Source organism: Trachinotus anak, unplaced genomic scaffold (genome assembly GCF_046630095.1).
Source record: "Trachinotus anak isolate AG129_WGS33_773 ecotype Australia unplaced genomic scaffold, CSIRO_AGI_Tana_v1 ptg000002l, whole genome shotgun sequence".
In the NCBI taxonomy this organism is placed as follows: Eukaryota; Metazoa; Chordata; class Actinopteri; order Carangiformes; family Carangidae; genus Trachinotus; species Trachinotus anak.
Genome location: NW_027273853.1, coordinates 29,769,412 through 29,794,174, shown reverse-complemented (window position 1 = coordinate 29,794,174; position 24,763 = coordinate 29,769,412). Strand labels below are relative to the sequence as shown.

Below are 24,763 nucleotides of genomic sequence, written 5' to 3'. Positions count from 1 at the left end.
AAACAAGTTAGTTTATTACACTTCTGTAATTTATCAGTTTACATGTTGTTGTTTTTCTTTCAGAATTCATCAAGGAGCAAGTAGTCCACCAGGAGGAGTCCAGAATCCACCAGACCATCAGACACCAGCAGGGGTCTTTCGCATCTGATTATGATCTTCATCTTCATCAGTGAGTTCATCTCGTTCACCGTCAGATTATTGTCTAATTTATCTTTACAATCTATAATCTATATAATCTCATATACTGTCATATACAATTTCATGTATAATCTCACATATTGGACTGATCCATCCACTCAGCTTTTAACTGGATTACACTCAGTGACACATTTCTTTTCTCTTTCTTTTATTTTGGAAGGTTAAGTAATTTAAATTGATCTGTCAGTTACATGGTTCAGTCATAGATCATTAATCATTGGTCATTAGATGAAAAAGAGAAAACATATACGTTTATGATAAATAAATAAGTAACAAACACCATCAATGCCTTACTTCATATGATATCATGATTTGTTTCCTCTAGGGCTGTCATTAGTAACACGTTAATCACGATGAGATTAAGGACCGAGCATAACTTGTTTTGTTTTTGTTTTTTAATCATGTTAATCGCATGCCAGCCAAAGAGTCTTTATTTTACACTTCTTTATTTTACACTGTCACTGGTATTCTAGAATCTTTGGTTCCTACTATTTTGACCCTTTGATCCACCCTTACTTGTTGTCAAGCTGCAAAAGACACTTCCTACAAAGACTTTACATGGTGGAGTAAGATACTTCATGGCAGATCATGTGTATGGGAGCCAAAGGGGGATGGTTCTGGTCTGCATAAAGGGGTGTGTCAGGAGACCTAAAGTGTTTAGATCCAACGCCTGAATCGTTGTTGGTGAAGATCAAATGAATTGGAAAATAAAAATATAACTTACCCAGAGCTCATCTATGGATAAATAAATGATCAGAGATCTTAATAATTACACATCAGACATGCTAATGTTATCTTATGGTTATGTGTTGTCAACCATGAGAAAACAGAAACAGAAAACGGAAATGCAGAATAATAGAATTTTAATCTCGTGATAACGTGATTAATCGCCCTAGTTTCCTCACATTACTTGTAAACAAACTAATGCTTTTCATTACTCTCATCTTTTCAGCTACATGTCAATATGAGTATTTTATACTCAAAACTGTCAGCAGTTTTGAGTATAAGTATAAGCTGACACTACCTGGCACAGCAGGTAGTCTTAGATCTTCACCAGGTCAAACATATTGACATTCCACCACCTCTCCAGACTTGTAACCTGTTTTACACAGATCACAGATCAGAAGGGTGTCTTCTCCGAGCTATTCAGTAATGCTGCAGGCAGCACTCCAGTCTATTCCCTGAATGTCTAAATATACAGTACTGTGAAAAACTCTCAGGCCACCATTAGATTTGTTTTAGCAATGCTATAATTACCTTATATAATTATTTCTCACTCTCTTTATTGTAATACAACCAGAAAATACAGGAAATGTGTATGCAGTATTAAAAAGCAGAAAAAAATCTGTGGCAAGTATTTAGTGTAACCTCCAAAGATCACCACATTTGACAGACATAAATTCATAATTTTGTATCAGCAAGGTCATTCTCAAAGGGAAATCAGCAAACAAACTGGATACTCAAGAGTTGGTGTTCAAGCCATTATAAAGAAAACTGTAGAATCAGGAGAGGTCAAGGACAAAAAAAGGACTGGAAGGCCAAGAAAACTTAGAAAATCTGATGAGAAGTTTCTTCGAGGGACACAGGAAGAAGTTCAGCCAGGACCTGGCTCAGCATCTGGCAGCTTATTCTGGATGCCAAGTTGACCCTTCTACAGTCCGAAGAAGCTTGATCAGGAATGGTCTTTGAGGAGGGGCAGCAGCCAAAAAAACACTTTTTCAGAAGGGGAACAGGGTGAAAAGGTCAAGATATGCTAAAGCTCACAAAGATTGGAATGAAAATCAGTGGAAAAGTATTATGGAGTGACAAATCCAAGTTTGACATTTTTGGGTCCAATCGTCAACAATATCTGAGAAGAGTTGGAGGGAGACGGAAGAATGAGTCCCTGTGGCCTTCAGTGAAACATGTTGGAGGGTCTGTCCTGGTTTGGGGCTGCATTTCTGCCAGTGCTGTTGGTGATGTTGTCTGAACTGATGGGATCATGATGCTGAAAAGTACAGACAGGTTTTAATTCATCATGCCATTCCTTCTGGAAAGCACCTGATTGGGAATGGTTTTATTTTTTGGCATGATAATGATCCCAAGCACACTGTGAAATCATATTTAGAGAGAAAAACAGCTGATAAAACTGACAGTTGGACTTGCCTCAACAGAGTCCAGACCTGAATATTATAGAGGCAGTATGGGATCACCTGGACAGAGAAAGAAATAAAAGACAGCCTAAATCTAAAGAAGAACTCTGGGAAGTGCTGAAAGAAGCCTGGTATAATATACCAGAAGATTACCTAAGAAAACTATAGGACAGTCTCCCCAAAAGAGGTCACACCAGATACTGACTTTTGTCTGTAGAAGCCATTTTGTTCTCAAAATTGTGTTGGGGTTTGTTTTTTTTTTTATGTACATTTTGACTGTATTTTCTGTTTATATCTTGATAAAGAGAATAAAAAATAAATATGGATGGTCATAAAAACTTAAAAGAGCTAAAACAACAAAGCTAGTGGTGGCCTAAGATTTTTGCACAGTACTGTATCAGTGAGTCAGTGAGTGAGTTCCTATCATGACTTTATTTTCATCTATTTATGCAATTTTTTAATTTATCTCTTCTTATACATTTGTACTTATTTATCTCTAATACTGTTTTATTCTATTTTTCTTCAAGTACTGGTTCAATTTTTTTCTGGGACTCTGGTTTGATTTGACATATATAATATATAATATCATATAACCTCATATACAATCTTTGTGAAAGGCTCTTAGACTAAACACTAAATAAAAAAGTTACTAATTATAACAAATGGTCAAAACAAACATGAAGAAGTCGAAGGAAGGAAACTAGATTCAGTGGTGTGGCTGAGTCAAAATGTGCTGTAAAAAAAAGGAGGGAGGGAAACTAAACCACAATGCAGACATAAAGGGGGTCAGGAGATCTGCATACACACACACACATACCCCCCCAAAGACTGCTGGGCTGGCTTACATACTGCTGATGTGGCTCCTCAATGGTCTGTAGAGAGCAGCAACAGCAGAGTGAACCAAGTAGGAGGCGTCACATTTCATACATAACAACAAATTAATTTTTACACACCACACATAAATAATCTCATAAACAGTAACATCAACAGTATGTGTTGCTGAAATGCTCTGATGCTCACACTGACTGAAACATTTTCCCCAAAATGAAGAACTCACACATTTGAGATCTAAAGTTTTAAAATCTCTGTCTCTGTGTAGTTCTTCTTCCAGCAGTTCAGCTCCAGGACCCCCAGGACCCCCAGGACCTTCAGGACCTTCAGGACCAGTGTCCAGGCAGCACCTGTAGCCCTCAGCTGGGTGACCTGATGGTGGGTCGAGCTGCTCAGCTCTCAGCCTCATCAACCTGCGGCCTGAATGGACCTGAGAACTACTGCATCATTGGATACCTGGAGGTCTGACGTCAAATCTGACTGGCGGGGGGGGGGGGGGGGTTATGAGTAGTTGTGACAGAGATTAAATTATTAACAATTCTTTTATACCATCACTGGTGCTATTACCAAAGATTCTAGAGTGCTATGTTGTAGAATCTTTGGCTGCTACAATTTTGACCCTTTGAGGCACCCTTACTTGTTGTCAATCTGCCACAGACACTTCCTACAAAGACTTTACATGTGGAGCAAGATACTACATGGTGAGTCATGTCTATGGAGCAACAGGGGGACAGTTCCAGTCTGCATAAAGGGGTGTCTCTGGAGACCTGAATTGTTTAAATCCAACGCCTGAATCGTTGGTGAAGATTGAATGAGTTGGAAAATTTAAATATAACTTACCCAGAGCTCATCTACGGATAAATAAATTATCAGACATCTTTATAATTACAAATCAGACATGCAAACATTAGCTTAGACAGCCTTAATTAAATTTAAGTCAGATAACAAATTCCAACGTTATAAAGTTAATGTTGATTCTTACTTTTCACTGATACACACCTGAGGATTTTTATCTGTAGCTGCCCGACAACTATACACAAATATACACACACACAAACACAAACACACACACACATACACATATAGATCACACATATACACACATATACATAAATACACACACACACACACACACATATACACATATACACATATACACACACAAACACATAAACACGGACACACATACACACACACACATGTACACACACACGTACACACACACGTACACACATACACGCATTGTTTGACCATGTGATCACATTTTTTTTTAAAGCAACCAAGTTTGATGCATCTGGCCCCTGATCTATGTTCAGTTCACCAAAGCAAAGCATTTTGTCCTTGTGAGTTATTGAGAGTAGACTGATGGATTTTACTAATTTAAATTAAATCTAAGTGTGAAGACTGTGACTAAACCAACACACAGTGAATGTGATTAAACCAACACAGTGAATGTGAGTCAGTGCAGCTGACTGATGTGTTTCTGGCTCACGCTCTGACTTTCATACTGAAACATGTCCTGATCTGTTCTCATCTCCTCATTACTGCATTTTTCCTCTTTCAGTCCATCTCACGTCTCTTTACCTCAAATGTTTCATTAAATAGAAACAGAATAAAACATGCCTATTACATTTTATAATATATATGTACATTATAAAATGAATATGAATAAATAGAATGCATTGTTCTGCAGGATGAGCCGAAGTTATGCAGGTGAACAAATGCAGGACATGATGATGATGATGATTGTTCAGCTCAATATGTCTTCATCCATCAGGAGGGGCAGAAATGTTTCACATGTGACTCCCGTCTGCCATACGATCGCTATGGCAACCCGAACAGCCACCGCATTGAGAATGTCATCACAACCTTTGACCCCGAGAGAAAAATGAAGTGGTGGCAGTCTGAGAACGGTGAGTATAGAATATGGTGACGAAAGAGACCATCCAATTAGAGAGCATATGAAACATCATGTGACCATAAAGTTAAAAACTGTCCAATCATAGGGGATGACTCACTTGAACTGAAGGGTTCATATTTAATCTGAATGTGTGAGTCATTAATTAACTCACCTGTGTCTCTGACACCTGCAGGTGTTCACCAGGTCAGCATCAGGTTAGATCTGGAGACAGTGTTCCAGTTCAGTCACCTGGTCCTCACCTTCAAGGTAAAATACTCAACACACACTTTGATGCACACCTGTTCAGGTGAACGCTTAAACATCACAGGTGGTGACTCGCTGACTAAACTACTGTATATACAGTTCACAGCACACACAGTACACTGTGTGTGTACTGGTGTATACTTTATGCGTACTGGTGTATATACTTCAAGGATTCCAGGATTCAAGGAAACTTTATCGTCATTCCAAAAAATATACTTTGGAACGAAACTATGTTCTGAGGCCCTGGTAAGACATCAATAAATAATTAAAATAAATAAGAGGGAAATAGCACTCGCCCCCACCCCTTCTCTCTCGCCTCCCTTCCTCCCCTCCCACACTCACACAAACCCTAAAACAATGAAAAATACCCACTAAACTATAATGTATATGTACTTGTGTACACACTGTATATGTACTGGTCTATATACTGTATGTGCACTGGTGTATACTGTATATATACACATTGTGGATCAGTGCACTGGTGACACTGAAACACACAACACCAGCATGAACTGATGTGATATAAAAGAAAATATCCTTTGATGTCACTTCCTGTTGTCTCTGCAGAGTTTCCGTCCAGTGGCCATGTTGGTGGAGCGATCGAAGGATTTTGGACGAACCTGGAAAGTTTTTCGTTACTTTGCAGAAGAGTGTTCGCTTCATTTCCCTTCAGTGTCTAATGAGCCAGCCAACAGCGTTGATGACATCATCTGTGACAGCAGATACTCTGGATCAGAGCCGTCCACTGATGGAGAGGTGGTGAACGCGCACGCGTGCGTGTGTGTGTGTGTGTGTGTGAGAGAGTATAGTACCACACTGAAAACATTTTCACATAAACCTGGAACCAATCAGAGGTTTGAGGAAGTAAAGATAGAGATTCTGCTCTGACTCAAGGTCAACTTTAAACATGGAGGTTTGACCAACTTCCTTGAGTTGTATCTCTTCCATTGAGGCAGGTGTTCAGGTTACATCTGTGTTTGATCTACCCATCAGAAGCTTGTTCAGGTAACTCAATTCACAGCCTGTGTTCACCTCTTATAGACTTGTAGACTTTCCTAGAGTCAGATCAGGGCTGGACTAAAGGTTTCTACAGGACAGGGTTAAAGTCAGGGGGCAGGGAGCCCAGAGGATCAATACCTCTGGCTCAACTTCACCACAGATAAAGAATTTACTAAATGAAGAAGACAAGACTCCAGACAGCAACAGTCCTGTCAGAAGGAGACTGTCTTGTAGTGGACTCAGTGGATGAGGAGCAGTTTCTAAAGCAGGAGGGGGGATGCCAGCAGCCACAGTGGAGGACTGGAAAAAGCCTAGTTTACTGATGAATCACAGTGAGATGATACAGACAGTAACAGAAGGATGTGAGGAGATGAACAGGATGAAACCAGTGCTTTCTTCTGTTTCTCCACTAGGTGGTGCTGAAAGCTCTGGATCCCATCTTTGAAATACAAAACCCATACACACCAAACATCCAAGGTGAGGTTTTACATCAGAGAATACTGCTGTTTGATTGGCTGTTTGCTATCTATAAAAGGTTCAAGTCAAAGAAGCAGAAATTAAATATGTTAAACATGTTTTTCACCATGGTCGTCAGATCTGATCACTGTCACCAACATCCGGGTGAACTTCACTCGTCTCTTCACGCTTGGTGACACTCTGCTGAGTCGACGACGCAGGAACCCTCAGGACAAGTACTACTATGCTCTCTACAACATGGTGGTGCGAGGAAGCTGCTTCTGTAACGGACATGCCAGCCAGTGTACACCTGTGGATGGAGGACGGGGGGATGTCTTCACCCAGACTGGCATGGTACGAACCAGAACTGGTACTGATCAGTTCTGGACTGGATCGGTTGGATTGCTACAGACAAGATGAGGTCCATGTTTTCTCTGTAACAGCTTGGTGACATTTCCTGGTGTTTTCCAGGTGAATGATGTGGCTGCTCTCTGACTGCAGATGTTCAGCGTGTTTTCATTCAGACTGTGAAAGATAAAAATTCAATATTTTATGTTTATTTAAAACAGTCTCTAATTACTGTGGGTCCAAAGGTCTGAGTCAGGTTAACTCTGACCTCTCCTGCTTCAACACAAGTTAGAACACAGTTAGATTTAAGACTTAGTCCCAAGCATGTGAAATCTGTCATGTATGATGTGGGAGGACACAGAAAATCCATCACAGTGATGTCACAATAAGAAACTGATGTTCAGACTGATGACATGAAACTGTGACTGTGACCAAACCACACCTGAGCTCAGCTGATTTCTGCAGGTAAAGATGTTTCTGCTCTTCAGGTTCACGGTCGCTGTGTTTGTCAGCACAACACGGTTGGAGAGAACTGTGAGAGGTGTCAGGACTTTCACCACGACTCCCCCTGGAGGCCTGGAGGAGAACACACAGCTGGCATCTGCAGGAGTAAATTAAATTAAATTAATCAGTTGACAAGGCACCATGTTTCAATCTGTTGTTAATTAGTGAAAAATACTTTGTCATTCAGTTTATCTACTGAATATTTTTTTATTCATTATATTAAATATTTCAAATCATTTGAGTTTAAACTGAGGACTGACACTTTAATATATTTAATCTTCAGACTGTGACCCTGAACTGCAGACTCTATATAAAAGTCATCTTCTTCACTGAACTTCTTCCTCTGTGATGGACATTATGACCTCCTCTTTCTGCTACTCTCAGGATGTAACTGCCACGGACACTCAGACTCATGTCACTTCGATGCCACTCGTTTTGAAGCAACGGGTGGTGTGAGCGGTGGTGTGTGTGATGACTGCCGCCATGACAGGACGGGTCCTCAGTGTGAACATTGCCGACCTTTTCTGTATCAGGATCCACAGAAAGCAACAGATGACCCACACGCCTGCATACGTAACTACTTCAACTACTTTCAGTTACTTAATCTTGATGTGTGTGTGTGTGATTTTCTTCTTTGTCTTTAAATGAATCCAACAGCTGCAGCTCTTCCTCAGTGACCCAATGGGGCCTCAGGTGTTACACCTGTTAAAGGTTATTGTAACAGAGAAGTTAGTGTCTCTTCAGCTGAAAACTTAATCTCCAGATGCTGGAGGTGTGTTCAGTCAGGGCACCATGTACTTAATGTGTCTCACACTGAACTGCAGAGGATCAGGATCAGAAAGGTCTCAGTTGATTCTGGTTCCAACAGGGACGTGAGTGAACTTAACGAACAGTCTGAGCTCCTCTGTCGACACTGTCCTACATGACGTCTGCTGCTGGATCCTTCTGCACTGACACTCAGACTCAGGTCAAAACAACGGTGGTTTCCTGTGTTTCAGTATGATGATGTCAGGTGATGATGCAACAGCTGCTGCCTGTGTTTCAGCTTGTGACTGTGACCCAGCTGGTTCTCATGGCGGCGGTCTTTGTGACGCTCTGAGCGGTCGATGTGTCTGTAAAGAAAATGTAGAGGGCCAACGCTGCGATCGTTGCAAACATGGCTTCTTCAATCTGAGACAGGACAACCCAGCGGGTTGCCAAGGTGACAAACAATCTTTATTTTATTTAAAAGGATTTTTCATCAACATACAGCGAAGCTGAGAAGTTTCATGTCAGTCTGATGGTTTCTGTGTGTGTGTGTTGTATATTTCAGTGTGCAGGTGTCATGTTTTGGGGAGTGTTGGGTCATGTGATCAGCTGACAGGAAGTTGTGAATGTGACCATTTGGTGAGCGGCCCACTGTGTGATCGATGTCTGGTAGGTTTTGTCTAAAAGTATCTCAGTATGATCCTGGTCCAGATCAATAAACCAGGCAGGTCTCAGTTCTTAAATACCAATAATAATGTTGTTGACTGGCTGATCACTTTTTTAATAAAAGAGAAAAATCAAGTGATTTTTTGAACAAACCATAGCAACTTATCAGAGAGTTTTTAAAACCTGGAATCAGTTAAACACCGATGCAATAACTATTAATAAAATTATTTGTTAACTGATTTTATTGTCTCTGGTATTGAAAGGTAGAACTGTGGAACTTCCTGACTAATTCTAACTAAATGTGGAAACCATTTTTTAAAATATATTAATGTGACTATATCTACTATTTATACCTGAGCTTTTAAATGAAGTATATTAGAAGTATACTAAGGCCCAACTATTGTGTTTGCTGGGATAACTGACTCTTGTAAAGGGGGCACAAGAATACCTTTGGGCTAAGCTGAGCTAAGTTTTATATTTTAACTCGTTCTTATCATTTTTTGACTTTAAATGTTACATGGAAACTTGAAACTCACAGAAGTTATTTTGAAAGTGTTTCTGTCTGTGTTGTGTTCAGGCAGGTTTCTGGGGTTTGGGAAATTCTGAGTTCAGATGTTCACCTTGTGACTGTGATATCGGAGGAGCTCACAGCACCACGTATGTTTCCTCAGATTTTATTTTGTTTTTAACATATTTACAATCTGAATCTGTTTTTATAAAACAGTTAGTTGATGTGTGAAATAATGAAGAAGAACTCAGGCTTCAGATAAGGAACATGCAGAGGAAACAACAGGTAGATGAACAAAGGAGGAATCTCTCTGACAGGAAATAGTTGATAGAATAGTTGAAGATATCGTGTTTGAAAGAGAAGCTAGAAGGTGATAAACCAGTTAAGCAGTAAATAATCAATTTTCCTGTTGGACTGATTTCAAATAAAGAGCGAAAGCATGATTTCATCACTTCATAACCTGTGTTCAACAAAATTTATCTGCACTCGGCATCAAAAAAGGACATGATGTCCTCTTTCTGAATCAGGAAATAAGTAACTATTGATCAGAGTGATCAACTTTAAACAGGGGTGCCTCAGTGGCTCACCTGGTAGAGTGCATACAATTAAGGCAGCGGCCCTGGGTTCGAATCCGACCCGCGGCCCTTTGCTGCATGTCATCCCCTGACTTTCCTGTCACTCTCTCACTGAGCTATCCAATAAAGGTAAAAAAATAACTTTCAAAAAAAAAAAAACTTTAAACAGAGATGCGAGTGATGCTACAGTGGTTAATTTAATTCAGTGCAGTGTTTCTACTGACCACATGAGCACATCCACCTGGTCAGAGTTGAATAGGTGATCACTTACCTGTGAATCTGCTGGAGCAGCTGGACATCAACAACTTCTGTCATTTGAACCCTGTAGCCTATAGGCCAGCTCTCTTTAGTTTTGTGTTACCCAGTCTTAGTGTTCCAGCCTTCATTCCCGTTTCTGGATTTTCTGATCCAGATCACAGCCTACTCCTGATATTCTTTGCCTGCTCCCTGCCTGTTTTGTTTGCCCTGACTGATTGTATGTAGCTGAGCTGTAGGCTTCATCACTTCAGACTGAAGTCTGAAAGCGATGAAGAAAATAGATTTCTGATCATTTCTGAAGTGAATCAGTCCAACACACCTCTGTAGAAATGTCTTCCTGTCCCCTTAGGTGTTCTCCAGAGGACGGACAATGTCACTGTTTACCAAACATGATTGGTCGGCGCTGCTCTGATCCCGCCCGCGGGTACTTCCTGCCTTCCCTGGACTACATCCTGTATGAGGCAGAGCACGCTGCCCCACTGCACACAGGAAACCCTCCTTCTCCTACTAATACTCCATCATCTTCTTCTCTGGTGTGTAACACTGATGAGTGCACTTGACACTAACACTCTATCCACATACTAATTAATACTCTAGTACTGTGTGTAATGTGTATTTTACACATATATCAATTGTGTGTATTTTCAGTTGAATCCGGTAGTTTTACCATGGTGTGAGCAGTACTACAGAGAGCAGGGTTTCGACTTTAAATTTACTAATGGACGAGTTGTATTGGTTCGGAGGACTCGTCGACTTGCCCGCCAAAGGAGACAGGGACAGGTGAGAGGTCTGATTGATTTCATGTCATGTGACAGGGCTCCAGTCTGACCTTTCAGCCAATCAGATCGACGTCCTTGGTCACGAGGTTATCCACTGATGTTTCTTTTGTGTCCTGCAGCAGACCAGCATCCCTCTATACCCAGGTCATGACCTGCAGATCATTCCCCATCAGAGGACACCAGATCAGCCAATCACCTCGACTGGCCTGGGATTGGTCAGAGTGTTGGAGGGGGCAGGGCTTCGATTTACTGTAGATGACCTGCCGTCATCAACGGATTACCATCTGCTGATTCGCTACAAGCCAGAGGTGAAGCTAAATTAATTAATTTTATCACCTGCTGCTTGTTTTTTAATTTTTTAATTTTACTTCCTGTATTTTAACATCAGCTGATCTTCCTCTGCAGTCTCCATTTGATTGGCAGGCTACAGTCAGCATCATCATGCTGTCGCCAGGTGAGGGCGGTTGCAGCAATGACCCAACAGGAAGTAAAACTCTGATTCTTCCTGCAAACTCCAGGTGAGAAGACATCTGTTTACCTGCAGGAAGGTGAAATGACAGATTTACACTTAAAGATGCAGAAACGGTCTGAGCATTATGTAGATTTATGGTTGTTAATTTGTTAGACTGTCTTTTTGTTTTTCGTTTTTTGTTTGTTTTACTGCGGTGTATTGTTTGTTTGTTTGTTTTACTGCTGTCTATCATGTGTTTCTTTGTTTGTTTGTTCACTGCTGTCCTTTGCTTGTCTCCAGATCACGTATTCTGGACTCCGCGGTGTGTCTGAACGCAGGAGGTCGGTACTTTGTGGATGTTGTCTTTAACAAACAACCTGGTTCTGATCGATCTGATGGATCATACATCCTGATCGACTCGGTGAGGATGTCCTCATGAGCTCAGATAAAACTCACTCTGACTAAACTCATCCCCCTAACAGCAACGGTCCAATCACAGCTTTGCGGCACTAAGTAGGGACAGCAGGCGTGTTAGTGTTTGTATTGCTTTATGTTGAAGGTGTGTACATGGAGTTGTAGTCAGAGACTCTATGTCATCTGTCTAATGAGGATCACTCTGACAGGATGTTTACACGCTTCATTAAATGGTATGTACTGAATTATTATTTATCATCCTTTTAGATGGGTCTGATTCCCAGAATTGAGTCTGTCCAGAACTTCTGCTCTCAGAGTGACCTTGAATCTTTCCGCCGCTTTCGCTGCATTGGATTGGCTGCTGAGCTTGAGTCACAGGAGGCACTACCAGAACGCTGCGAGGGACTCATCAAGAGCCTGTCGGCACAAATCCACAATGGAGCTGTTCGTGAGTAGCTCCAAATGTGGAGATCAATCCACAGCAGAGCCCTTCATACGTAATTCCACACACTAAGAAAGGTCACATGGAAGTGACACAAAACAACAGTTTTAACAACTTTTTTATAACTTTTTTAAATTTTTTGTCATTTTCTTTTCATTGATTTTGACGCGTTTCAGAACCTCCTGTTTGACTCTTAACATTCAGTGTATTTCTTGTTATCAGTTTGCAGGTGTAACATTGTTGGCTCTCTCGGACCATCCTGCAGTAAACTGGGTGGGTTCTGTGAATGTAAACCCAACGTGATTGGACGTTGCTGTGATACCTGTGCACCACTAACATTTGGTTTCGGACCTGAAGGCTGCAAACGTAAGCAACTCACATTCAGAAACTAAAAACACTTCTGAAATGAAGAAGATAAAGTTAATCATGCAAAAGAAAATCTTTCTGAAGCATCCATAACAATGAGCTTAAATAAAGATGGACGACGCTCTCCACTTCCTCCCACTGTACAAAAATGAAGCCAACATACTCTGGATACAAGTGCATCCAAACATCTTTGGAAAAAAATATGTGGTGTGTGTTTTGATTTTGGCCCCAGGTGCCACCCCCTACATGATGGTTTTATGACCTATACTGTAGCCAGCCACCAGAGGACGATGGAGATGTTCTGGCTTCACTTTTAGGGAGCTGTGATGTCATCCATCTTTATTTACATTCACTGGTCTGTAAATGTAATGTGAAAATTTCATTTCATGAAAATCATGATGGGCTTTTCTCTGCTGTGTTATTTGCAGCATGTGAGTGTGACCCTCGTGGTTCAGTGTCAGAGCTTTGTGATCAGAGCAGAGGTCAGTGTGCATGTCGCTCAGAGGTGACAGGACAACGCTGCGATCACTGTCAGAGAGGATTCTGGGGTTTCCCGTTCTGTCGACCCTGTGAATGTAATGGACTGTCAGAAGTGTGTGATGAAAAGACCGGAGAGTGTCTGAACTGCAGAGACCACACCATGGGACTGCACTGTGACAGGTTATATATAACACATCTATAAACTAACAATGGACCACAATGTGACAGGTTATACACACACTCAGTGAGCACTTTATTAGGAAGACCTGTACACCTGCTTATTCCTGCAGTTATCCAATCAGCCAATGATGTGGCAGCAGCAGGTCCAGGTGAGGAGCTTCAGATAATGAGTTAAACTGTGCCTCAGAGACTCTGACTGTTACATGACTGTTGCTCTGAGTGTTTGTGAAACTGCTGATCAACAACAGAAGCATCAGTGAGCAGCAGCTCTGTGTTGATGAGAGAGGTCAGAGGTCAGAGGAGAATGGACAGACTGGTTGGAGCTGCCAGAAAGGCTCCAGTCACTCAGATAACCACTCTTTACAATACGTCAACCTGGAGGTGGATGGACTACAACAGCAGATTCCAGTTCAGTCTCAGACCTGGATCCAGTAGACCCCGTTTGGGATGTGGTAGAACGAGAGACCTGCAGCATGAATGTGACACAGTCATGTCAACATGGAGCAGAGTCTCAGAGGAAAGTTTCAATATCTGGATCCAGGACCTGAGGAACTGAGGAGCCACAGTGTCAGTTAGGTGTTCTTAATAAAGTGATCACTGAGGGAACATATAACAATAAATCTTTAAATATGACAGGAGACCACATTGGGTATAAATATATGATTTCTGTGTAAATGTGAATCACACAGGTTGTATAACTACATCATATCTCTGTTTATGAGTGGTTGTTTGTTGCAGTGTTTCATTCTGACAGGTAAGACAACACCTACAGAAACTAACTTCTTTATGAGGTCATTATATATATATGTTATAACATGTTTTAAAGATGTTTGTTCACAGGTTTGAGTCCTCACTCTGAGAGTGAAGTAGGGTGTAGTGATACACCAGTACTGATGATCACAGTGATATTTAAACAATGAAATATTGATATTATGTAAAAAGTATACACATTATGATATTGTGATGGCAGATACTAGGCCTTGTGTGCTTTATGTTTATCGGTTCATCTGGTTGTCTTTTCACTATCAGTGTAGTGTAATTGGTTTGTTTTGTACAGTTGTGTTACAGACTTGTATCTGAGTCTAATTCATTTAACAAAAAAAAAAAAACCAAAACAAAACACACAAGAAACACAGTTAAAGATGAATTTGCCTGACAGCAGTATTTTGTCCTATGGGTATCACAGTATTGTTATCGTGAATTCTTTTGGTCACAATAATCGTGTAGTGAAAATGCTGACTCACTGTGATGTTCAATGATTCAGTTCAGGCAGAGTCCTGTAGATGTTCTGGCTCTTATGACACACCCTTGTTACTAATGCAGGTGTGTGGAGGGTTACCATGGCAACCCTGTCTCCAGACAGCCCTGTCAACCCTGCTTGTGTCCAGACGTTCAGGAGAGCAGACGATTTTTCGCCACTTCCTGCCAACACAACCCACAGTCCCTCAGTCTGACCTGTAACTGCAGGGAGGGGCACACAGGTAGGAGCTTACATCTGTGTTTAACTGACTGTACTGACTCAGGTGAGTTCCTGTCCAGGATTAAGGTTAATGAGGTTGAGTACTCTGTCCAAAGTACAGTACTTTGTCCAAACACTGATTTCATTTGACCTCAGAGAGGCAGACAGGTGTCACAGAGCGATGTCACTATGAGTCATTGTTCAGGTGTGTCAGAAGTGTTGACACAAGAGGGCAGCAGATGAGAGATAAATATTTTTCTCTTTGCATAAACCACATGAACACAGTGATCATGAAACATCACTCTTAGGTCCACGTTGCGACAGATGCAACCCCGGTTTCTATGGCGACCTGACAGTGCCAGGTGGTAGCTGTGAAGAGTGTCTCTGCAACAACAACATCAACCCAGATGACCGTGATGCCTGCGACAGTCTGACAGGTGAATGTCTGCGCTGCCTCCACAACACAATGGGACGACGCTGCCAAAACTGTAAACCTGGTTACTACGGCAATGCCCTGGTCCAGGACTGCAAAGGTACAGATATGAGTATTAATTGAGCACATTTTATACAGAATAATGTAATACAATGTCCAACCATCCATTTTCTGCCATTTATCCAGGGCTGCATTGAATACATTGTTTATTTCCCAGAATGCTCCTGTGACCGGCGGGGGACAGAGGTGACTCAGTGTCCTCTGGGGAGTCCCTGCTTCTGTGATCCAACAACAGGACAGTGCCCCTGCAGGAGGGGAGTAGTGGGAGTCCTCTGTGACGAATGTGAAGACGGATACTGGAACCTGGACGGACCGTCAGGGTGTCAGCCCTGCAGCTGTGATCCTGTCAACTCTCTCTCCAACGTCTGCAACAAGGCAAGACCTCCACCCAGCAGGGTCTGGATCTCATGTGGTGTTTCTACTCTGACACCATCATTCTGTTTATAATTTACTTCAGTCTAAAGAACAAAATTGCATGAACCACACTGAAAGCTTCTCTGATAATGCAAAATGTGTTGTGATGTAAAAAAAAAGACATAAATAGAGGTAACGGTAATAAATAATTCCTGTGATGTGTTCAGGTGACGGGACAGTGTCCGTGTCGTTCTGAGTTTGGAGGGAGACAATGTGATGAATGTGGAGAAAATCACTTTGGGAATCCAGACCTGCAGTGTATCTGTAAGGAATAACACATACACATTTTGTTTTTGAGAGTCCTGTTCAGACCTGAACCTGATCCAATCACAAGTGGACAGCTCTGTGTGTCAGTTCACATCTGGCCTAACCTGAATCTCTAGTCACCACTGGAGATCAGATCTCACTTCATCATTTTGTATGCAAATGAGCAGGTATGTGTCACTGTCAATGTGTTTGTAAAAGGGTGTTGAATGAATTGCTGCTCTGCTCACAGCTCCACAGTGAAATAAAGTTTTATCCATTTGAAATAGTAAGATATTTTTAGTTCATTATGAAACTGTGTTGGGACAAATCAGAATGTGTCAGAGGACGTCAGTAGGGTAGGCGGTCCTTCAGAGGACACCAGTAGAGTAGGCGGACCTTTAATGTGGCCCAGAACACATCTGCATTCACACTGCTAAAAGAATGTGGCCATGAGCCCCGGACCACTTCAGAATGTGGTCTGAGTGATTGGATCTCAAATGAGTCCTCAATGTGCCTGGGTGTGTTCACACCTGAATTTAGAGCTGTCTACCTGTGATGGGATAACCTGAGAACCTGAGACAGATGTTAATACCAGGTCTGAACAGGACCAGAGATGCTGGTTGTTTTTTATTTTTAAGTCATCACGTCCTGTTCTCAGCCTGTGACTGTAACCTGGAGGGAACAGAGCATCCATCATGTGACCCTGAAACCGGTGAGTGTATCTGTAGAACCGGTGTCACTGGTATCTTCTGTGATGAGTGCGCCCCTGGCTACAACTCGTTGTTCCCGGCTTGTGAGGAGTGCCATCCCTGCGCTGCCCTCTGGGCCGAAAACGTCACCGACGTCCAGCAAGCCGCCCAGAGGATGAGAACCTTCATCCCTCGCCACGGTGATGACCTGCAGCCTGGTGACCGTCACCACTGGCAACAGATGCTGGAGATGCACTCCAAGCTGGAGAACCTCACCAACCTGACAGGACTCTCTCTGCCAAAGGTGGAGAGGGTGGAGAAACTGTGGGTGAAGACTGGGTAGGTTTCTTTCTTTGTCAGTTGTGTTTTTTTACTGAAGGACACACAACATTCACCCACACTCACCCATACACTAATGGACCAGCCATCAGGGCCAATTTGGGCTTCATCATCTTGCCCAAGGACACTTTAACACATGGACTGTGTGTGTCAGGGATCAAATCTCTGACCTTCTCTACCTCCTGAGCCACAGCCTCCCCTGGTCAAGGTCTCATATTTTAAACCTTTAATATAAAATCAAAGAGCCAGTTGTGTTGTTGTTTCACTCCTGCAGCTTTTTAAGTGATTAAACTCTTGTTTTTTGATGTTGCAGCAGGTCTGAGCGCTTTCTCCCTCATAATGTTAAATTCAATAATCATAAATCAAAATCTATTTCACAGGAAGTTGAAAGATGCCATTGATCCAAACATGATCCTGATCGACCCATCTCCTCTCCTCAACACTGAAATTGACTACATTCAAATGGAGTTCAAGAAGCTGCTGAGCAGGTTGAAGGAGAAACTCCAGGATCCAAATGATGATGAAGATGATGAAGAACTAGAAGGTACAGAGGATATCCTGATATACAGTCTGCTGCAGTCAACCTGGATTTCACCCCTCATTTAGTTCTCTGAAACCAGATTAACATGTGATCTGGATCTGGATCAGAAAACACAGCAGAACACACTGGGATCAGGTTGAAGTCAGATCAGTTGGGCCACATTTGACCTCATTATGGTCTGGTCTAAATAATATGTGTAAAGGTGGTCCCTGCCCCTCAAAAATTGAAAGGTCACCTGACTCCTGGACTTCCTGTTTACAGGAACCTAACAAGTCTTGACTTGTGACTCAGGACTGAATAATGTTTGAATTCAGACTGGAGGGAACAGAATAAGATGTTATGGTCCAGATCCAGATCACAGTAAAACCAGGCAGAGGTGGAGCCAACCTGTCATGAATGTACCTGCCTCCTTCACACATCTCCATCTTATTGAACTTTGACCTGTGTCATGTTGAGGCTCCTCAGCCAATCACAGGGGGTCAGACTGATCTCCTTATAACTGCAAATAAATTTTAAAATGTTACTACTGTCAGCCTGTTAGCCTGTTGGCCTGTCAGCCTGTCAGCCTGTTAACCTGCTAGCCTGTTAGCCTGTTAGCCTGTTCTTCCCACGGTCTGAAGTGACACATTGTGTGTGATTAACTTCATTAAGAGAAAGATCTTTTCAGTCTGAAGATTCAATGACAGGGAAGTTTCAACTGTTTCTACTGTTTCAACTCAGCACCAGCTGAATCAAAAACCAGACTGTGCTGCTGCTGCTGCTGCTGCTTCAGTTTGTTTCTCATCTGTCATAGAGCTGCAGGATGAGATCCAGAAGCTTCATAACAACTTCATGTTGGATGAGAGGAGGGTAAAAAAGGCCGACAAAGCTTTAGAGGACTCCATGGACACCAGACAGGAAGTCAAACATAAACTGAGCATGTGCAGCAGAGGAGGAGGAGACCAGGCACCGCTGGAGAAGAAAATCAAAGAGCTCAGCATGGTCGAACTCAACCGAAAGGTGAGTCTGTCACTTTCATCCACAGATGTTTTGACAGAGCTGGATACGGCACCGACAGCTGACCTCGCTGTTCGGTTTTTCTTAGTGGCCACTTGTGGTACTGCAACAAAAAAATCCCTTGTGACCCCAACAGTCTTTTCCGCACAGACTTCCTTTATCAAAGAGACGTCTGTAAGACTGTTGAAAACACCTCAAACTACAAACAGCCTCGCAACGACAGTTTTCATGTTGTGGCATCATCATGTAAAGTCTATGAGCCAACAAGGGAAACACTACTGAGCATGTGCAGTAGGCCATACAACATGACTTCTTGTCATACATCCATGTTTGAGGCTGAACACATTTAGATTATATTACAAAAACATGAATCACTGGTTTAACTCTTCAAGTGTCATGAAACAGCATCATCAGATAAATGATAGATAGATGACAGATTGATAATGAAAACAATTTGTATTCTATTGATTTCCAGTCTGATCAGCTGATTTATCAATGGCAAACTGATAGGATCCACATGTTGATATAAAATAATATAGTAATATGGGGGTTAAAACCAAAACACTGTCATAATGATCACAGATCATCTGTACAACACTTCAATGATGTCTAATGAGTCACATGACCAACACATGAACCAATTAGAGCACTGTGTATAAAGCTGTATTAAATGAAACTGGGATCTAAAGTTCAGGTGATTAATAATAATAATGAACTCATTAATAATGACTGTCTTTGTGGCCTTTAAGCAACATGCTGTGGTCTGATGCAGGTCTGTGGAGGACCAGGTCTGGAGGCCTGTTCAGGATGTGGTGGAGCTCTGTGTGGTCTGGATCAGGGAGACAGGAAATGTGGTGGTCCAAACTGTGATGGAGTCGTTCCTGTCAGTCAGAAAGCTTCAGAAACAGCTGAGAGAGCCAGAGATCAACTCATCACACTCCCATCCAGACTGGAGGAGTCCAAGAAGAAGGCAGGTTTACACTGGATTTACTGGGAGGACTGGTGGTGGTACTGGTCCAGTCCTGTGTTTTTAACCTTTATTTAATGTTTTTTGAAAGATCTTCATTGGTATTTATGACAAATTCTACAACCAAACTGATGCAGACAACTGTTGGTTAACATTATCAGGCAGGTGGGGGTGTCCCCCCACTGTCCAGTTTATTAGGTACAGCTAGCTCAATTGAATGAGTCTAATCCAACAGTTCAGTAATAAGTCCTGCAGGTAAACGTGAGTTTATCTGGTGGCTGATGGATCTGTGAAGTTCATGGTATCAGCAGCTGAGAGCTCTTCCTCATACACTCTAGTTTAACCCGTTAATGACTATTTGTGGACAGATGAACAGGACTGATGGTGTGGTAACAAAAACACTGACACACTTTACTGCTTCACTGTAAAATAAATGTTGTTGTAACTGTTTATTCTGGGTCAGATCAATTATGCCAAACAGGCAGCTCAGGACACCAAAGACCAGGCTGAAGACCTGCAGGACCGAATCAGCAGCAACATGGACTCCTTCGGGAGAGAGAAGACCAAAACCAGGGAGCTCATCCAGCAAGTCAAAGACTACCTGATAGGTCAGTGTTCAGGTGATATTGTAGGAGGCTGGTCCTCACCTGCACAACTCCACTTCAGTTACCTGGTAACTTGTGAACAGATATGGCCTGACGTGAAAATTTCAAACACTAATTTATTATTGAGGTCCATGTCAGATATCTGAGAGCTGTCAGATAAACCTCAAGATGAACATAGATGTTGAGTTGAACGACTCCACCTCCACAGAAACTGGTTTATATATAGAGCTTTTCTCCTGTAGATCTCTCTGAGCTAACATCAACAGTTCCTTCATCTAAACCATGGACTTGTTTTCTTAAACCTTGTTCCAACTGTTCAAATATATTTTTCTTTAATAGGACTGGTTTGTTTGAGGATTGTAATTAGGATTGGCAGTGTTAGCACCATCAGAAACAAGTGCTCTCTCATACACTGCTCATAGACTGAGGTTAACACACATATACATATGATGGAAGAGACCTCATGTAAAGTTTGACACTCATTTTATGCTTTAACAACAACCATTGTGTTTTCCACCTGACAGATGAGATGATTCCTCCAGGAGACATCGAGAAAATGACCCGAGCTGTTCTGGACATCCAGCTGCCACAGTCTCCTGAGGAGATCCGATCAATGATCAGTGACATCAATAATCTGATGTCCAATGTTACACACTTCCAGGATGACCTGAAGAACCTGGAGGACCAGGCCCAGACCACCAAGGACCTGCTGCAGAAAGCCCAGAAACTCAAGTCAGTGTCTGCAAACACAAAATGTTATCTGTGAAATATTGAACTTTACCAAATACTCCTGCTCTTTTCATGTAGACATCTTTGTATTTTCAAGCTGTGCTGTTGTTGTTTCTTGTGTTCAGGGAGCAGACAAAGGACATTGATGTGACACAGATCAGCAGAGACATTTATGAAGCAGAGAGAGCTCAGGACAAAGCCAACAACGATCTGGAGGCAGCCAGCCAAGACGGAAACATGAGCAAAGAGCAAATCCTAGATGTAAATCAATAATATCTCAAATATCTATCACTTCAGTTCAGTTGTTGTGTTTAATGTGTTTTTTCTGTCATGTTTCAGACGAAGGACAAACTGGATGATATTGAGACGAAACTGATGAATGGTCAACCTGAAGATCTGCAGAACAAGGTGGAAGCTCTGACAAAGAAAAATGAACTGAACAGAGATATGGTCAGAGATGCACAACAGGCTGTGGAGTCAGCTTTAAACACTATGGACACACAAAGAGTAAGACCACAGACACACAAACAGTTAAACTACAGACACCACAAATAGTAAGACTACAGATACACAAACACTGAGACTACAGAGACAACAGTAAATCATAGAAGTATGACAAATCATAGTCCTAAAACCTGGACGTATTCATGTTTTTAGTCTTAAATCCAGTGGTTTGGAGAGAATGTATTGTTTGAATAATTTGTTTCACCTGTCATGTAATTTCCGTTGCCCTCTGGGTACCACAGCTACCTGTCAGCCTGTTTTAGATGTTCTGACTGTTGTTTCTCTAACAGGAGCTGAACGACGTGATGAAGTTGTACGAGATTTTAAAGCAGGAAAGCTCAAATCAGACGGTTCAGGGTGAAGCTGAAGAACAACTGAAAAACATCATGGAAGAGGCAGAGGATATGAAGAGGCAGGTGGAGGACAAACTCAGACAGATACAAGGTAGTACTTTTACTATAATTTTACTTTCATTTGTATCTGATCTGTTGATTATATTTGAAATTATCATCATGATCTTACTATTACAGTGGACATAGTAAGAGGGGCAGTAGTAAAACTGGCAGCATCAGTGATACTGCAGAATTGTCTTCAGCATTGTGTGTTGTCCAAGTCCATTTTATTTATATAGCACCAAATCAAAAGAGAAGTTATCCCAGGGAATTTTTAGGTCTATAGCAGCATCACTAAGGGATGGTTCAGGGCTCACCTTAGCCAGCCCTAACGATCAGCCTTATCCAGGGGTGAAAGTAGTTTTAAATTCTTGTCAGTACTATTACCAAAACCTTCATTGCTTCAAATTGTTCACCTCTCCTCACTTCATGCATTTTAAAAAAGCAAAGTCAAAAAGCAAACAAACAAATAAAAACATTTCAATGTTTTTACTGTACCTGTATGGAGTAGACAGAAATTAGAAACACTTGACAATGTATATGGTAAAATATTTGTTTTAATTTTTAGGGTTCTGGCATGTATGAAATGTTTTTGAATAATGAACACTTAGACGCGCATGCGCAGTCATGTACTACAGAGAGTGAAATCCCGGATTGTTAGCTTACACAGCTTATTCAAGCTGTTCTCTGTGTTGTTGAAATTTAACAATATTTTGTTTTATTTTGAAATCACTTCCCTAGTATCTAGTTGATTTACTTCCTGTCTTTGTCCTGTATCCCTCCTTGTTGATTGTCTTCCCTGCACTAATGTGTTTCACTTGTGTTCTTTTACCCTTGTGTGTCTTTGTGTTGTCAGGTCTGGAGGAGAAGATCCAACAGCTGATCAGGAGTAAAGAGGAGAAATCAGCTGAAGTCTCCATGTTGTTGAAAACGGCTGATTCACTTCGACAGGAAATCGCCAAACGAGCCGAAGTATACATCAGCTGTACTACATAAATACTGCACAATACTGCATAGTGAAATACTGCTCTTCACTAATGCTGCAGTGCAACATTCGACTTATTTCATAAACCTGAAAAACTTTTTATCTTCAGGTTTTACAAATATTTGACATTTATACAAAACCTATGATGAGTGTAGAAATGATTCTGTATAATGTGGTGGATGTTGAAGTCATTAAACCTTATTAAAGACATTTGCTTAATCACACTGTGTCACTTAGTTTGTTCTCCTAAAATTGATTTGATTTAATCATTTCACTGTTTAATAATCAGCTCGGTTTTTTGTGTCAACTTTAAAAAACTTTAACTTTTTAATATCTCATTAATAAATAATATTTATAATATTATAATAAAAAACAACTCAAACACTGTAAAGAGTAAAGTTGTCAGCAGATGAAGTTCTGTTTCAGTCCAGCAGAGGATGCTCTCAGTCCAAACACAGCAGAAACAGAAGGAACTCTGATCAGAGCTCTGATCAGTCTGGGTCACATGACACAGGTCCCATTCAGACCCGGTATTAGCATCTGTCTCAGGTGAGCCAATCACAAGGTGACAGCTCAAAGTTAAGGTGTGAACACACCCAAGACACATTGAGGACTCCGATCACTCAGACTAGGTGGTGTGGACCACATGTGGCCATATTCTTTTATCAGTGTGAACAATGTGTCCTGGACCACGCTGAAGGAATGCCTTCACCAAGACCTTCATTTTAACAACTACACCTTCACGCTAACAGCTACGCCTACACATTAACAACTACACCTTCACCTTAACAACTACACATTAACAACTACACCTTCACCTTAACAACTATACCTTCACCTTAACAGCTACACCTACACATTAACAACTACACCCTGTTAATTAAAACAGAATCAGTGTCAGAAACAGTTTGTGTTTGTTCAGTATATAATTTTACTGGGTGTGTGTGTGTGTGTGTGTGTGTGTGTGTGTGTGTGTGTGTGTGTGTGTGTGTACTTGTAAATGTTACATGGTGAGGACAAAAAAAGTATTTTCCTAACACAGTGAGGACATTTTGTCTGGTCCTCACTTTCTTCAAATGGCCTTTTGAGGGTTAAGACTTGGTCTTTGGGCTGAGGTCAGGGGCTATGTCAACAAGTGTCCTCACAAAGCTAAAAGTACAAATGGATGTGTGTGTGTGTGTGTTTGTGTGTGTGTGTGTGTGTGTTTGTGTGTGTGTGTGTGTGTGTGTGTGTTAATGATGTTTCCATTCTCTTGTTAATGTTTGTTCTCAGACAGATGATCTGGTCTCTGATTGGCTGACAGCTCAACTCTACAGGCCACCACATGTTCACAGTCACCCACAATGCACCAGGGGCACACACACACACACACACACACACTGAAAGAGTCTTCAGATGTTCAGGTGGGGGGTCGGACTCCCAAACACCCAACCCCCCCTCCCCAACACACACACACATGCACGCACACATACACCTCCTCCCACCACAGTTAAACCTCACCTGCAACAACAAAGGAGTAGGTGTGTGTGTCTGCTGGGGGTGCGGGGTGGGGGGTGGGGGGAAGTCAGGAATGTCTTTGTCTGAGTGCTGAGGGGGAGGATGGAGAGGGCCCACAGTCTGCTTTGATATCCTCCACATCCAGAACTACAGTAGGAAAATCACTTTATAAACTTAAAAAAACAACTGTGAGAGTCACAACTGATGATCAGCTGATAACTGATAACAGGTCTGAAGTGGTTTGAAATGAAGCCAAAACAAAGTTATGGAACATTTTTTTACCAACTGAACCACACATCATGGCCAAAAGTAGGTGAACAATCAACTATGGAGTAACGTATGATTGTGACACCATATTCATCAACCTCTGGCTCTAACCAGTCTTCTAGTTTGGTTCCAGTCTTTCTTC

General features: G+C 41.7%; 1 protein-coding gene across 2 annotated transcripts; it reads left to right on the top strand.

Annotated features, from left to right (window-relative positions):
- Positions 1 to 60: 60 nt before the first annotated feature.
- Positions 61 to 23,079, top strand: lamb4 (laminin, beta 4). Of its 2 annotated transcripts, none has more exons than XM_071462416.1 (34): positions 61 to 169; positions 3,430 to 3,623; positions 4,939 to 5,074; positions 5,255 to 5,328; positions 5,893 to 6,081; positions 6,738 to 6,801; positions 6,920 to 7,134; positions 7,617 to 7,737; positions 8,017 to 8,205; positions 8,678 to 8,833; positions 8,945 to 9,048; positions 9,623 to 9,702; positions 10,736 to 10,919; positions 11,035 to 11,166; positions 11,288 to 11,473; positions 11,571 to 11,683; positions 11,917 to 12,037; positions 12,298 to 12,478; positions 12,695 to 12,838; positions 13,267 to 13,498; positions 14,822 to 14,979; positions 15,266 to 15,490; positions 15,608 to 15,825; positions 16,032 to 16,128; positions 16,769 to 17,138; positions 17,519 to 17,682; positions 18,473 to 18,678; positions 19,448 to 19,645; positions 20,106 to 20,250; positions 20,772 to 20,979; positions 21,102 to 21,237; positions 21,316 to 21,483; positions 21,771 to 21,924; positions 22,729 to 23,079. In XM_071462416.1, exons 1-34 carry the CDS (start codon positions 151 to 153, stop codon positions 22,866 to 22,868), a joined length of 5,421 nt encoding a protein of 1,806 aa, XP_071318517.1. In that variant the 5' UTR covers positions 61 to 150; the 3' UTR covers positions 22,869 to 23,079. The 2 variants fall into 2 exon arrangements, with proteins under 2 accessions (XP_071318517.1, XP_071318509.1); XM_071462408.1 differs by having other exon boundaries at positions 11,285 to 11,473.
- Positions 23,080 to 24,763: the final 1,684 nt, after the last annotated feature.

Excerpts from the sequence above, each read along its gene's own strand:
- lamb4 (XM_071462408.1), top strand. Across the intron at positions 11,684-11,916 it reads ATTCTTCCTGCAAACTCCAG|ATCACGTATTCTGGACTCCG; the intron begins GTGAGAAGACAT and ends GCTTGTCTCCAG. Across the intron at positions 12,839-13,266 it reads CGGACCTGAAGGCTGCAAAC|CATGTGAGTGTGACCCTCGT; the intron begins GTAAGCAACTCA and ends TGTTATTTGCAG.